At 54.6% G+C, this 15,083-nt stretch overlaps 1 protein-coding gene across 4 annotated transcripts in view; it reads left to right on the top strand.

Moving 5' to 3' along the window:
* The window catches only part of NECAB2 (N-terminal EF-hand calcium binding protein 2), a 38,740-nt gene extending 24,983 nt beyond the window's left edge, over positions 1 to 13,757 (top strand). The window contains exons 6-14 of one of the 4 annotated variants that reach the window (XR_001883148.1): positions 1,607 to 1,743; positions 5,424 to 5,542; positions 5,733 to 5,812; positions 8,362 to 8,415; positions 9,311 to 9,423; positions 11,786 to 11,863; positions 12,779 to 12,870; positions 12,954 to 13,078; positions 13,310 to 13,757. Coding sequence is in view for 2 of the 4 variants with exons in the window: in XM_017860947.1 (XP_017716436.1) it covers positions 1,607 to 1,743; positions 5,424 to 5,542; positions 5,733 to 5,812; positions 8,362 to 8,415; positions 9,311 to 9,423; positions 11,786 to 11,863; positions 12,779 to 12,870; positions 13,079 to 13,156; positions 13,310 to 13,338 (780 nt within the window). In the remaining 2 variants the exon portion in view is untranslated. Of the gene's footprint in view, positions 1 to 1,606; positions 1,744 to 5,423; positions 5,543 to 5,732; positions 5,813 to 7,580; positions 7,687 to 8,361; positions 8,416 to 9,310; positions 9,424 to 11,785; positions 11,864 to 12,778; positions 12,871 to 12,953; positions 13,157 to 13,309 lie in introns of all 4 variants that reach the window. The other 3 variants (XR_001883149.1, XM_017860947.1, XM_017860958.1) reach the window with 3 other exon arrangements.
* The last annotated feature ends 1,326 nt before the right edge of the window (positions 13,758 to 15,083 follow it).

The following is a 15,083-nucleotide window of genomic DNA, read 5'->3' as shown; positions in this document are numbered from 1 at the left end:
GCAAGCTCCGCCTCCCGGGTTTACGCCATTCTCCTGGCTCAGCCTTCCGAGTAGCCGGACCTACAGGCGCCCGCCACCTCGCCCGGCTAGTTTTTTGTATTTTTTTTAGTAGAGACGGGGTTTCACCGTGTTAGCCAGGATGGTCTCGATCTCCTGACCTCGTGATCCGCCCGTCTCGGCCTCCCAAAGTGCTGGGATTACAGGCTTGAGCCACCGCGCCCGGCCTGTTTAAATATTTTACCAAGCTATGCCTTTATGTCCAATTTTGGCTATTCGTGCGCCTGGAGTCTGTTGATCGCTGGATCACGTGTGGTTTCGGTCATTGCCGTGTATCAGGCTGCCAGAACCTGCTAGGCTGTAAGAACCTGACATACTTTTGGCCATGTCCTCTCTCAGGGTCTGTCCCCAGCAGGCCCTGGTCCAGCCATCAGCTCGGGGGGGTTGTCCACCTCCACCATGCCTTAGCTGTCTTCTTATGTGCCCCTCCTCCTCCTCTGTTTCTCAGTCTGTCTCTCAGCCGTGTTTCCCATTGTGCAATTATTGCTAATTAATTTCCAGTCTGAGTGATGGATGGTTTAATTTGCTTTCTTTGAGAGCCGTGTTTTTCCTTGCCTTGCCAGGGACTGGGCAGAATTCCACGGTGCCTGGGGTAGGTGGCTTGGGAAGCGGGGTCTTGTCAGAGGAGGCCAGGAGAGCAGGTCAGGGTTTGGGAGACCCAGGATCCCCCAACACAGCATCATTTTCATCATCTTGTCCTTGAGTGACGTGGATAAGCAGAGCCTTCTCCCTTCTGCTGTAAAGTCTTTGCAGCCCAAAGCATCTCCACTGGATCCAAACGCTTGAGAAATGTCCTTGCAGAGTCTCGGGACAGAGGTGGAAATTCTGTTCCACACCACAGAGCAAAACTTGGAGAAAATTCTCTTTTTCGTCTTTTCCCCAGAGTTCCCCCAGTCGCAGCATCTGCTAAGACCCCCTCTCTGATTCCCCCCAGGCTCCTCTCTGGCCGCCTCCTTTTGATTACTAAGTCCTGGGCACTTTCCTCCCTTGAGCTGCTTTTGATTCCGTTTTGTCGTTTTCCTTAGCAGCAGCCTGGAGATCCAGAAGCCCTAGGAATCCTCCTTGGAGGAGGAAGTAGGGAGGGAAGGTTGTGGATTCTTCTTGCCTGATGATTATCCTTGTCACAGCGACAGCAAAACCACCAGTCGCTATCACTGCTACCATCACCGTCATCTTTACTGTAGCACCTACTGTTGATTGAGTCTTTGCTGTGTGGCAGGCCCTGTGCAGAGCATTTTATACACATGGCGCCATTTAACCTTTACTAGAACCTTGTAAGATAGATACTTCAGTGACACCATTATACTCGGGGAGGTCACAGAGCTAGTAAGTGGTGAAGCCAGGGTTCAAATTTGGTCTCTAAACCTCTAGCCTCTGCACTGGACACGCTCCAGCCTCTAAGACTGGACCCCAGGAGGCCATGGGGTCCTCCCTTCCCTTTGCAAGGCAAATTCACCAGCACCAGCTTTCCCCCACTCCTGTGCTAGACCCCACCTCAAATTTCCCTCCCACCCGTTTCCCCTCAGTGCCCCTTCCCTTCCCGCTACAGGTTTATGAGGGCGGGAGCAGTGTGGACCAGTTTGTGACCCGCTTCCTCCTGAAGGAGACGGCCAATCAGATCCAGTCACTGCTGAGCTCAGTGGAGAGTGCGGTGGAGGCCATCGAGGAACAGACCAGCCAGCTCCGGTGAGTCTCTGAGACCCTGCAGGGTCCCATGGGGGTATGCTGTGCACACGCACGTGCCCACCTGCTGCTTGGTGGGGGTGTCTGTGTACCTAAGAGCTGGGTGACCTTGGGCAAGTTGCCACAGCTCTCTGTGCCTTCAGTGCTCCACTGTGTAATATAGGCACAATTATATACCTGAAACCTCAGCCATTGCAAGGACTGAATGAGATAGGAAATGCTCAGGAGAATGCCTGGTGCACATATTTATTAATATAGTGAAGACACCATTTCCCAGACTATAATTTGTTTTGCCGCATCCACATACTACTTACTGTTTATGCAGAACTATTCTGTTGTTTGGGTCACATTTTATTTTTAATTTTTTAAAATTTTAGACAGTCTTGCTCTGTCGCCCAGGAGTGCAGTGTCATGATCTTGGCTCACTACAACCTCTCCCTCCCCGGGTTCAAGCAATTCTCATGCCTCAGCCTCCTGAGTAGCTGGGACTGCAGGTGTGCAACACCATGCCTGGCTGATTTTTGCATTTTTAGTAGAGACGGGGTTTGTCATGTTGGCCAGTCTGCTCTTGAACTCCTGGCCTCACATGATCCACCTGCCTCAGCCTCCCAAAGTGCTGGGATTACAGGCATGAGCCACCGCACCCAGTCTATTTTCTCTTTCTTTTCTTTTCTTTTCTTTTCTTTTCTTTCTTTCTTTTCTTTCTTTCTTTCTTTCTTTTTCTTTCTTTCTTTCTTTTTCTTTCTCTTTCTTTCTGTCTTCTCTTTTTCTCTTTCTCTTTCTTTTCTTTTCTTTTCTTTTTTCTTTTCTTTGAGACTGAGTATTGCTCTGTCACCCAGGCTGGAGCGCAGTGGCGTGGTCTCAGCTCACTGCAGCCTCTGCCTGCCAGGTTCAAGCAATTCTCCTGCCTCAGCCTCCCTAGTAGCTGGGATTACAGGTGCCCGCCATCACACGCCCAGTTAATTTTTGTATTCTTAGTAGAGATGGGGTTTCACCATGCTGGTCAGGCTGGTCTTGAACTCCTGACCCCAGGTGATCCACCCACCTCAGCCTCCAAGTGCTGGGATTGCAGGCTTGAGCCATGGTGCCCGGCCTTATTTTATTTTTCAACACAGGATCTCACTGTGTCCCCCAGGCTGGAGTACAGTGGCACCATTGTGGCTCACTGCAATCTCCAACTCAGGTTCAAGCAATTCTCCTCCCTCAGCCTCCCAAGGAGCTGGGGCTACAGACACGTATTCCCACCACACCCAGCTATTTTTTTATTTTACTTTTTGTAGAGGTGGGGTCTTGCCATGTTGGCCAGACTGTTCTCACACTCTTGGTCTCAGCAATCCTGCTGTCTCAGCCTCCCAAAGGGCTGGGATTACAGGCAGGAGACGCTGCACCCCAGCCCACTTTTGAAAATTAGAGATCAGTTTAGGAAATGGCATATGGTTATAACTGCACTCTCACACCACATGCCATAAGTGAAGTAACTGTAAAAATAAGCACCCATCATTGCTTACCATCCAGCTTGAATCCTGAGGCTTGCTACCTCTCTGTTAAAAACAGAGACTGGGAAATCGGAGAGAGGTGTTGAAGACAGTAGTAGCAAGTTGAGACTTTCTCAGGAGGACTGAAAGAGACGTGAAAGCGGGTGGTTTTCTCACAATATTTGGTCTTGTGTTAGGCCTTGTTTGTATGCTTGGAACCATGGGAATGCATCTGGGGTCCCCTCCTAGGTGGTAGATGCTGTGTGAGGGCTGTGACCTGGTATTTAGAGAGCAGCGGCATTCTCTCGGCTCAGCAGTCCCAGCTCCCTGGGGACCATGAGCACACCTCACCTCCATTTGCTGTTCTAAGTTGAGACAAACCCCTCTTTGCCCAGTTCTTCCCAGAACAGCTCATGTGCTTGGCACAGAGAAGAAAAAGAGAAAATGCAAACAGATGAGGGCAACAGCCAGGTGTCGGGACCCAAGCTCGATGGAGCCTTGAATTTCCCAGGCAGAGGCACGTGAGGACCAGGATGTTGGTTTGCTGGGGGACAGAAGTTTGTGTGTTTCTTTGTGGATGAAGAGCTGGTCCTGATCAGATATGATTGTGAAGGTCGCTCTGAGATACTGTTTCCAGTTGAGTTTGCTCTGAGCATTTGCTGCTGAATGACCTGGGAAAATTAAAACACAGATTCCCGGGCTCCTGGCCATACCCACTGGCCAGAATCCCTGGGACTGGAGGCCAGAACTCTGCATGTGTGATCAGTCTTGGGATTCTGGGGTTCCCTCGAATGAGCAGCCATCACTATGAAAGCTGACACTTAGATTTCCTTGGTTTTCATGTTCCTATCTTGATGAAAACTTGCTGTTTCTATCCGGCCACAGAACAGATAGTATTGTTGCACGGTTTTCAGAGCTGACTTCCCGCACTGGGCCAGTTCCATCACGTGTCAGCAGTTACGTCCACCTGCCCCCACGGTGGGACCTTACTTGGGGATGTTGTCGGAGGGGCAGCTTGTCATGATGCCTCTGTTCCACATGTGCCTCCCTCGAACTTCCCCATATCTCAGCTAGTTTGGCTCTAGGCTGTGCGTCCCTGAGGACTGTCCTGTTTCCCAGCCCCAGGACAGTCTCCCAGGATGTCACCCCTAGCACAGGCTACTGGCTCAGACCCCACAGCCCAGGAGCCCTGAGCAGCCCGTCATGGTCTGAGGGACACATTTACTTTCCTGCTGGTTTATAGAGAAGCCATGATTGACACCACAGACTCTGCCAGCCTCTCCTCTCCCAAGGCGGGAGTCGAGTTTGCTCCCTCGGCATGGGGGAGAGCCTGGCTGAGTGCGCAAGGTTCACAAGAGTCAAATTCCAGAATGCACCAAGACCGTGGTGCACAGACACCAAGGGAGTGTGGGGGCCGTGCACAGGGCACTGTGTGTATCTTTTGAGGGGAGTGTCTGTGTTTCTGTATGTCTGCTGGGAGCTTTTCAGCATCCTTTTGCATGGGAGGATTTGGTCATTCACTGAGCATTTTTTGAGTCCGTACTATGTGCTGGGCACAATGCAAGGTGAGCAGTGTGTGTGTGTGTCTGTCTCTGGCTAGCTGTGCTTGTCAGGGCACACAGGGGTGTGTGCACATCAGTATGCACAGGAGTAGGGGTGTCCACGGCCGGGAGATGGGGCCAGGTCCAGGTCAGGATGACAGTTTTTGTCGTGTTACATCCCCACTGTCAGTGTCTCTTTAGGTCTGGCTTTTGTGTGTATGTGTTGGAGGGGAGTCTTGAAACCAGGTCCCCCACCCCAGAGGGCAGCAGACATTAAATTGGCTTATGAGGGAGGGAGGGGGACTTGGTCACGCCACAGCTTGGGCTCTACAGGTGCCCGAAAGCTTCAAACTGTTAGGGTGGGGTGGGCGCCTGGCTCAGTCTCCCCCTGGAACTGAACCTCTTGGGGAAAAGGCCTGGGCCGTGGCGTCCTGGAATGGAGCTGAATTCAAATCCCAGCTCTGCCCAGCTAGCTGCGTGGCCCTGGCTGAGTCACCTGCTTTACGAACCTCATTTCCTCCTCTGTCAAAACAAAGGCCACGATGCAAGTTCTGTGCACGTGTGAGCCCACTGTCAATGCTTAATAAATGCCCGTTGAAGCTGCTAGAAGTGGTCAGGGCCCTGAAGCCGCCATCATAGTTTGTGTGTTTTCCCATTCAAACTGCAGACAGAACCACAGCAAACCTAGCCATGGTGTGGCACAGACCTGGTATGGAAGCCCCACTCCCGCCTCTGCCCCCAACCACAAGCTCATGGCTATGGAACAAGGCAAGAGCCTTCCATCTGGTGAGAGAAACCGGGGCCCTGGTGGGGGTCGCAGCTGGAGGTCCCTAGGAGTTCTGAGAGTCCTCTGACGGGGACTGGGGAGAGGAGGGGCAAGTCTGATGCCCCTGGAGGGGCCGGGTGTTTCCAGCTTCCCCCTGAAGCCCTCGCCCTGCCCACCACTGAAGTCTGTGTGTCTCTTTGTCTTCCGCAGCCACTGAGGATGCAAAGGAAGAGGGTCTGGAAGCCCAGATCAGCCGCTTGGCAGAGCTGATTGGGAGGCTGGAGAGCAAAGTAAGCCCTGGCGTGACCCCCGCCTCTGTTCCTTCCAACCCCTGAAGGAGTGCAGTTAGGTCTGGAGTTCAGGACAAAAGTCTGGGCGGCAGAGGGGCCAGGGAACCGTGGAAAAGAAGACATCCCTCAGGTGGGGCACGGGTGCCAAGGACAAAGCTAAGGATGAAACCCGGAGGATGCGTGTGTTGTTCAGGCCCAAGGAGGGGCTCCTGGGAAAGGGAGTGTTGGAGGGTCACGTGGGCCGGCAGGAGCAGCTCCAGGAGCAGAGGGTGGTCAGCAGGGTCCCGTGTTGCAAGGTCCTAGCTTCAAGGAGACTTTGCTCTGAAATGGCTGGAGCAGGTACTGGCCAAGAGGCAGCCCCAGGAGGAGAGAGAGACGTGATGATTCGGGAGAGATTCAAAACGAGGAAGGAAGTGACCAGCAGTAGCAAATGTATTAAGTGTGATATGGGACATCCACAGGTGATAGAAAATGGCACAGCCCCTACAGAAAATACTTTCAGAGAATGTTTCATGACTCAGGATAGAGTGCTCACGATACGACCATTTGGTGGAGAGAAAAGTTTGTCTTAGGGCCTACAGACAGATGGGCTCAGGTATCAGAATTCTGATTGTGCCACTTCATAGCTGTGTGGCCCTGGGCCAGGGACTTGTCCTCTCTGAGGCTTAGATTCCTCTTCTGATGATCAAGAAAATACCCTGGAGAATGGGACCCCTCCCTCATAGGGGTGTCAGTAGGAGGAACCAAAGTGATGTCTCAGTGGTTCAGCACAGGGCCGAGTGCCGTAGTTTGCATTTAATATGAGCAATGTTAGCAATTATTATGAGGCATTCTGTTACCCAAACCTATCCACATGCGCACACCACACCCGTATACCCACAGAAGCCAAAGTAACTGAGCTCCCAGAACCCTGGGATTGAGGTGGTTTTATGTTTCTCCTACTTTTCGGTATTTTTTTTTTACACCCTTTGTAAAAGGTATTGCTACTTTTAGTTTGGGGGTTCTGAGGAATTCATGGGGGCAGGAACAAGGGGCCCCCCACATGGAGAGAGGCGGAGGCTGACGTGGAACGAAGTCCCAGGGAGGAAGCTCAAACTTCCTCCTGCAGGGATGAGGCTGAGGTGGAGTTACCCCGTTGTTGAAGTCGGCTGCGGGAGTGGCTCAGAGGGGACCCCATGGCCCGGTTGTCATAACAACTCAGCGGGCGCCTCGGGAGGGAGACTCTTTGAAGCTTATTTTTAGAGCCCCGTCGCCCTAACAACCAGGCTGGCTGGTAACCACGGAGTACCTGGGCTTCCTGGAGACGGGGTGGGACCAGGTCCTCCTCCCCAGTCTCTGATTGGCCCGGGCGGTCAGCAGGGGCCAATCCGGGCCTGGCTTCAGGCCCCGCCCTTCACCGGCCAACCTGGGCTGGCAAGGATGGAGGCCCTAGGGGCGGCTGGCTGGGAGAAGAAGGGGGCAGATATGGGGGCCATAGTGCCTCTCCTCATCCTCCTATGGCTCTTCCAGCCCCAGCCCTGCAGGACCGCTCACGTGTGCTTGTAAAGCCATGGAAACAGACTTGTTCCTGCCAGGCACACCTTCATCACTTACCAAGGCGTGTTCGTGCTGTGTGCCCCGGAGAAGGCAGTACACTTGCCAGGATCAGCTACTGCAGGGCCCCTTGCTCAAACATTTAGAACCTCTCGGTGGTGACTACACAGACTCATCCACCTGCTGCTGTTTTCCTTATTAACCGGTGTTCCTGTGCCCTGTGTGACTCCCACAGACGGTCTGTCCTCATGGAGGGTGGATGGAGACAGCCACAGAGGTAGTGGTTAGTGGGCTGCCCAAGCTAAAGGAAGCAGCAGCAGGATCCTGTGCGTCAGCATCAGGTAGAGACGCTGGGTTCAGACCCACACTCTGACGCTTACACTGCTTTTGTGCCTTCAGAGCCGGGGTTGTCTGCCGTGACAGAGTGACTGGGGATCATCTGTCAGGGCTTGGCCCTGTGTAGGCACCGGCGTGGGTGAACAGAGCAGATGTGGTTCCTGGAGACTGAAATTGACAGTGGGGTAGCACCTACCCCGGGGCGTCTGGAAGAGTGAATGTGTATTTGTAAACCATCTAGCTCCGAGCCTGGGGAAGCCCAGAGAGAACAGGTCACCCCATTAGATCCCTGAGGTGCTGGGGGTTATGATGGGGGTAAATTGTAAGTTATAGGGAATCTAAGGGCTGTTGCTCATCATCGTGGCAAACCCCAGCATCTTGGACTCAGGCCTCTGGAGTCCCCAGTGCTGCCTCTCCCAAGCCCTCCTTGCCCCAGCAACATGTTCTGGGCCCCCCTTACGCCCTCTGCAGTGGATCAGCTGGGCCTCTCTGCCTCCCATTGCCCCTAGATGCCAGGGCCAGAGGGAGTCTCGGCCACTTCCTAGGGTTGGTCTTCCAGCCCTGTGCAACAGGGCCTGGCCCCTGGGAGCTCCCAACAGCCCCAGGGATCCTAGAGCTCCTGGCACCTGGGACGGAGTGGGGCTCTGGGTCTAGCATCACTGTGTGCTGGATTGTTTCAGGCACTGTGGTTCGACCTGCAGCAGCGCCTCTCAGACGAAGATGGCACCAACATGGTGAGTCCCCTTCCCACCTCTCTCCTGGGACCACATCCCTGCCCACACCAGGACTGCCAAGATCTAAGTGGCTCAATGCCCCTGACCCCCCTCTCCCTGCCTGGGACCACCATGAGGGGAGATGTGGCCCCAGTACTTGGCCCCCAGACCCTGCCCTGGCCCAGGAGAGCCACTCCACTGACTCCGGGGGTGTTTCTTGAGGGTCCCTGGACCTTTTTTTTTGAGACTGAGTCTCATGCTATGGCCCAAGCTGGAGTGCAGTGGTGCGATCTCAGCTCACTGCAACCTCCACCTCCCGGGTTCAAGCGATTCTCCTGCCTCAGCCTCCTGAGTAGATGGGATTACAGGTGTCTGCCACCATGCCTGACTAATTTTATTTTTAGTAGAGACGAGGTTTCACCATGTTGGCCAGGCTGGTCTCGAACTCCTGACCTTGTGATCCGCCCACCTCGGCCTCCCAAAGTACTGAGATTACAGGTGTGAGCCACCATACCTGGTCCAGAGGCTCCTGGACTTTGATCCAAAAAGTTTGGCCTAGAGCAAAGTGGTCAGCCAGACCGTGATGTGAAAATGCTGAGTCCAGCTGAGTCCATCACCTAAGTTTTTCTTGTCAGTGGATGTGCTGTGTCTCTGGGCCCTGGAGGCCTTGCAGGCAGCTGTGGACATGGGTGGGGACTTGGTAAACAACTCGTCTGTTTTCCCCATTTGTGGGGGCTACTTCTGCACTGGGCTCTTGAGGTTCTAGTCCATTCTTATACATTCATGGGTAAGAATGAAAAGTCGGGGAGGTTTATTTTATTTTGACCAAGGAAGGGAGGTCATGGAGGCCGGATGGGGTCTTTAGGGAGAAGGCCTGGCATGGAGCCCCACACTGACTCCTGCTGTGGTCCGGCAGCAGCTGCAGCTGGTCCGGCAGGAGATGGCCGTGTGCCCCGAGCAACTCAGCGAGTTTCTGGACTCCCTGCGCCCGTATCTGCGGGGGACCGCCGGAGCGAGGAGCTGCTTCCAGTGAGTGAGCTGCTGAAGCGTGAGTGGGAGGGATGGTGGCAGGGAAGCTCTGCCTGACAGTGGAGGAACAGGGCGGGACTAGTACAAATCGCACCCCAGGGAGACACATAGCTGGGTGCATAAGAACTGGGTTCAGGTCTCCTCCCAGCCATGCAAACGTGGCATGTGCCTTCATCTCCCTGTTCTCAGCTCATTCATCTGTAAAGCGGGGGCTACCCATAGGACTTCTTGCTGAGGTGATCACGATTCATATACAATCAAGTGTGTGAATCTCAAGTGTGAAGGGCTCTGGCCGGGCCTGGTGTGCTCAGTCAGCCTTAGCTGTTGCTCTTGCAGGGGTTGCTGCTTAACACCAGGCCCAGAATGTAGTGTGTGCTCAGTTAACAACCGAGAGAGTCAGTGAGGCTGAAGGGAAATGCCCAAGAAAAGTAGCCACCCCTCTCTCCCTCCCCACGGGTCTGTGCTGAGATGTCTGAGATGTCTAGGGCGGGGCAAGGGGCCTCACCCTCAAATTCCTGTTCATCCCCCCAGGATTATGTAGCTCCTTGGTAAAGCTAGGCCATGGCCTTAGTGGAGGGGGTCTGCAGAAGACAACAGCCGTTTGTTCTTGCTGGTAGTGGCCCCCAAAGAGCATGAGGCCCAGCTGTTCCTCCTGCCCCTCATTTCCATGCCAAGGCTCTGCCCAACTCCCTCCCTTTCCAGGGCTTTCTTCCATCCCCAGGGCACACATTCATTCACCCCGTTGCCTGGGGGCACGGCTGTAAACCAGGCAGGCCAGGTCCTGCACAGGGTCTTCAGGAGGGGTCTTCCTGGGCCCCCTGTGCACTGAGGCCTGAGTGACAGCAGCCTGATCTGCAGTACTAGGGGATGAGCAGCCTGGGCAGGAGTGCAGCTGTTGCGGAGACCCGGAGTGGCCACAAGGGGTCACGCTTGAGTAGAGTACCCACTCCCATCCAGCAGGAAAGACTGTACAGGAGCAGGGGCCAGACTTGATCTTTTCTCCATTACATGAAAAAGTGGGAGGCCCCAGAGTGAAGTAGGGCCATCCCGATAGGCTGTGGAGAGGAGGCAAGGTGGACATAGAGGCTCTGGTTTCAGAGCCTCAGTAGAGGACAGTGCCATTTATTGAATCGGAGACGGCCAGCTTGGAGAGCCAGGTGAGACTGCACTTGCCAAGCATGGTGTACCTAAAGCTGCACCGCTGTGTGTCTGCCCCAGGAGGGACTCCAGCCTGGCCCCCTCCCTCCAGGCTGAGCACTGTTGCCCCTCATCCCCTGCTCTTTGCCCCCTTTATGGTCACTTGGGGCTTCCTCGTTGTAGTGCACTTGCAGAGAGGAGCCCAGAGCGGCACAGACTATCTGCGCCTTTAAAATGAGGTGAGTGCTGTCCTCTGCGTCCCACAGAGTGAAGGGGGACTTGCTTGCAGCCCCTTCCTCCGTGAACCCCCTCTCCTTCAGCCTCCTTCGGTCAGGTACAGTGCAGTGGGGTTGTTGCCAAGGATTAAAATGACAATTAGGAGGAAGATGCTTTGATAATTTAAAGATAGGGTTTATATATATATTTGTTTTTGAGACCAAATCTTGCTTTCTTGCCCAGGCAGGAGTGTAGTGGTGGAAGCTCAGGTCACTGCAACCTCTACCCACCAGGTTCAAGTGAGTCTCAAGCCTCAGCCTCCTGTATAGCTGGGATTACAGGCATGTGTCACCAGGCCAGGCCCGGCAACTTTTTTTTTTTTAAGAGACCAGGTTTTGCCATTTTGGCTAGGCTGGTCTTGAATTCCTGGCCTCAAGTAATCCACCTGCCTCGACCCCTCAAGACTTCCAAAAGTTCTGGGATTATGTGAACCATCACACCCAGCCACCTGGTTTTGTTTAAATAAATGTGAACATTTTAACATGACATTTCAGCTAGGCACAGTGGCTGAAGTTTGCAATCCCAGCAGTTTGGGAAGCCAAGGCGAGAGGACTGCCTGAGCCCAGAAGTTCAAGACCAGCGTGGGGACCATAGCAAGACCCCATCTCTACTAGGACATTTTTTGAATTAGCCAGGCCAAGTGGTGCACACCTATAGTCCCAGCTACTTGGGAGGCCGAAGTGATTGTGCCACTGTACGCCAGCCTGGGCAACAGTGTGAGACCCTGTCTCAAAAGAAAAACTACATGTCATTGATTCTATTTAACAAATAGCTATTGGCCACTCTAAGAAACCAGGCCTTATTCCAGGTGGTGGGGGCACCCTGTTGAGTCTCGATGGAGGACAAGACAGGAAGAAAGGGTGGAGGCAGCCGTTGTGCATAGTGGTGGGCTACAGGCCTGAGGTGGTCATGGTTGAGCCCCAGCCTCCCCGCCTGTCTCCTGTTGCAGCATCACTGCCGTGAGGCTCTCAGATGGCTTCACCTTTGTCATCTATGAGTTCTGGGAGACGGAGGAGGCATGGAAGAGGTGAGACACTGGGTCCCCATAGCAGGTGAGGGGGATACAGGGAGGTGGGGGGGGGCTGTCTTCCTGGAGCCAGGAGCTCCTGGGGGGTAGAGACACCCCCCCAACCACACTCTTTCCCTGTAGAGCACCTTGTCCTCCTGGAATAGCCCTGTGGGCCATGGCACTGCCATGAAGGCCTTGAGGGCCTGACCTAGAAGGTACCTCAGTCCCTATGGGATCAGTTGTTCCAGCATTTAACCTCCTCTCCAGCTGAGTGCCTGCTGGGAGGGAGGGAGATGGGGTAGGGTGTCATCAGCTCTGATGGGCTGTAGGCCTTTGTCGTCTGTTCAGAGCACATCTGGGACAGGTTGTTCCCTACTCTGGGTAGAGACTAATTTCTGATGTGCCAGACCCCACAGGCAGGAAGCAGGGCCTGCGGGTAGCTCATGCTCCCAGGTCCTGCGTCCCTGGTAAACATGGTTTGCGGACAAACTCAGGACCCCTGTGGGAACAGGGACTGTCATGAGAAGTGAGGATGTCCCCTCCCTGTCCGTACTACAGTGACTCATAAAACAAGGGACTAAAACTCTTCCCAGCTGCTGTGTTGTCATCGGTCCCAGGCGGAGGATGGCCCCACTCCTCCTCCTAGGGTAAAGCGGGAGGTAGAGGCTCTGTGCACTGAGTCGGGGGATCGGGGGATCCCATGCCCCATGTAAGGCTCACAGGGAAGAGAAGCTCACAGCCTACCCCAGAGATCCCCAGAGTCAGCCTCCCTGGGCACCCCCCTTACCTTCCCACAAAGGCTTGGAGTCCAAAGACCCCCCCCTCCCCGGGCTTATTTATAAGCTCCCCATTTTGGGCAGAGCTAGGATTAACAGGGGATCCACATGCAGAGCTCCACTCCTGGTGCCCCTAACACATGTCCCTGGGTCGCAGGCACCTGCAAAGCCCCGTGTGTAAGGCGTTCCGGCATGTCAAGGTGGACACACTGAGCCAGCCTGAGGCCCTCTCCAGGATCTCTGTGCCAGGTAGGGGGCGAAGGCCTGGAACCGCAGTGGCCACCTGATTGGAGAGCCAGGCAAAAGCCTAGAAGCTACCCTCCATCTCCCAGGGACTTGCCTGCTTGCTGTGGGCCCACTATAAGCCCCTGACACCAGTGCCAGGTGTGCAGAGAAGGTTCTAGGGGAGAGGAGAGCTCCAGGCTCAGAGCCAACCCTGAGGTGACCCCACATCCAGGTATGCTGGCCAGAGCTTGCACCAGAGCCCCCCTTCCACGGCCCCCTACTTCCAGCCAGACTGAATTTCCCTTCCCAGGTATGTGGTTTGCTCCTGGGTGACCAGCAAGCACCCGTGGGTCACATAAGGACTCAAAGCCATCTCCCCACCTGCCCTTCAAGACGGCCACCACCAGCTGCACAGCTGCCCACATTCGCCCTCCTCCCCTCTACCCTGTCTCTCTCCTTCTAGCTGTTTGGTGCACGGTGGGACGGGACTGACAGGCCCGCGGAGGAGCCCACCCCTGGCCCCTTCTGCTTGTGAAGGACATCCCCTGTTTTCTAGAAACTGGTGCAGAAGCTGTCTTTTCAGTCCATTCTCCACAAGGTGTTTCCCTGCTGTGACGTGAAGGAGGCCTCCCCTGCCCCCACACGAGAAGGCAGAGCAGTCTCTGTGCTGCCAGGTCCTGGTGAAGTCCAAGGTTGTGGGTGAAGGGGGTGGCTTCCTGGAGCCAGCACCCCCACCTCTTGGTCCTGGCCTCTCCCCGACCCCTCAGACGGCCACGCATGACCCGAACTCACCACGCCCTGCCCTCTTCAGTGACATTCTTCTACCTGGTAGGAGTCATGACCCTGTAGTGCCCAACCTAGCCAGGCCGCCACCACTGGGCCCAGGCACCGAATAAACCCTGGTTGGGAAAGGCTGTGTGCTCTGTGTCTGTTCCTGGTTGACAACAGCAGGGGCCTGAGAACCCTGCAAGTGCCCCCAGCCTCTGTTTTCTGAACCATAAAATGAGGTGTTCACTCTATGCGGTATTTTGACATATAGGCTCATGCCTATTCAGGAGCCCAGAGGGCACCACCCCCACCCTCAGGTCAGTAATTCACTCAGAGGACTGGGTGCAACTGTCAAAGTCAAGGTGGATGACAGACAAAATCCAGCAAAGAAAGAGGCTTCTGGAGCAGGGGCTAGGCACAGGCTGCCAGTAAAGGCACGCACACAGTACTGAACCCTCCCAGCTTCAACAGACAGAGCATCACCAACCAGGGATGCAGTCCTGAGTCTTGCTAGGGTTCGGTGATATAGACACGGCTGACACCTCATGGCTCAAGACCCCACCATAAGTCACATGGTTGGCACATGCAGTGTGGCCCAACTAAGACACAGCAGGCAGGATGCTCCAGGGACCGGTGAGTCCTTCCCAGCACAGCTGTGCATGAGCCATTCAACAACGCAGGAGAGCCCAACTGTGAACTGCAAGTCAAGTCTTAAGTCTTATTCTGGAAGCTTTGTAACTTCTTGCTATTTCTCAGTCTTGGTTAGCAGGAAAGAAGTCACTCACGGCCCAGTGCAGTGGCTCACACCTGTCATCCCAGCACTTTGGGAGGCCGAGGCAGGTGGAAGACCTGAGGTCAAGAGTTCGAGCCCAACACGCTGAAACCTCGTCTCTACTAAAAATATAAAAATTAGCCGGGTGTGGTGCTACAACGCCTGTAATCCCAGCCACTTGGGAGGCTGAGGCAGGAGAATCGCTTGAACCCAGGAGGTGGAGGTTGCAGTGAGCCAAGATCACACAACTGCACCCTAGGCGACAGAGCGGGACTCTGTCTCAAAAAAAAAAAAAAAAAAAATCACACACAAAAGTTCAAAGGACAAAAGAGGGTAGTGGGTCTCTCTCCTAAAACAGGTCAGAGCCAAGACCATCACAGGCCAGGGCACAGGTGGGAGCCCTGGGGTGGAGGCAGGACCCAGAATGCGCACCTTTCTACCTCCTGCACAGAGCCCGGAGGACTGGCTAGCGCCACATGTGGTTATTAACACTGTCGCCACCCAGTGAGGTCCCTGCCCACACTGTGCAGCCCCCTGTGGTTGCCAGGAGCTTTGAAATCCCTGCTCCTAGGGCAGGTCCCTCCCCCTTGGGTCCTGCCACCTCCTTGCAGGGTGTGATGCCCGCTGCTGCAAAACCAGAAACACAACATGAGCTTGCAGGAAAAGCAAAGGGGTTCAAGAACCATCCATGCGTCTC

The sequence above is a fragment of the Rhinopithecus bieti genome, unplaced genomic scaffold (genome assembly GCF_001698545.2).
Source record: "Rhinopithecus bieti isolate Rb0 unplaced genomic scaffold, ASM169854v2 scaffold_1618, whole genome shotgun sequence".
NCBI classification, from domain to species: Eukaryota; Metazoa; Chordata; class Mammalia; order Primates; family Cercopithecidae; genus Rhinopithecus; species Rhinopithecus bieti.
This window is presented reverse-complemented; position numbering and strand designations above follow the sequence as displayed.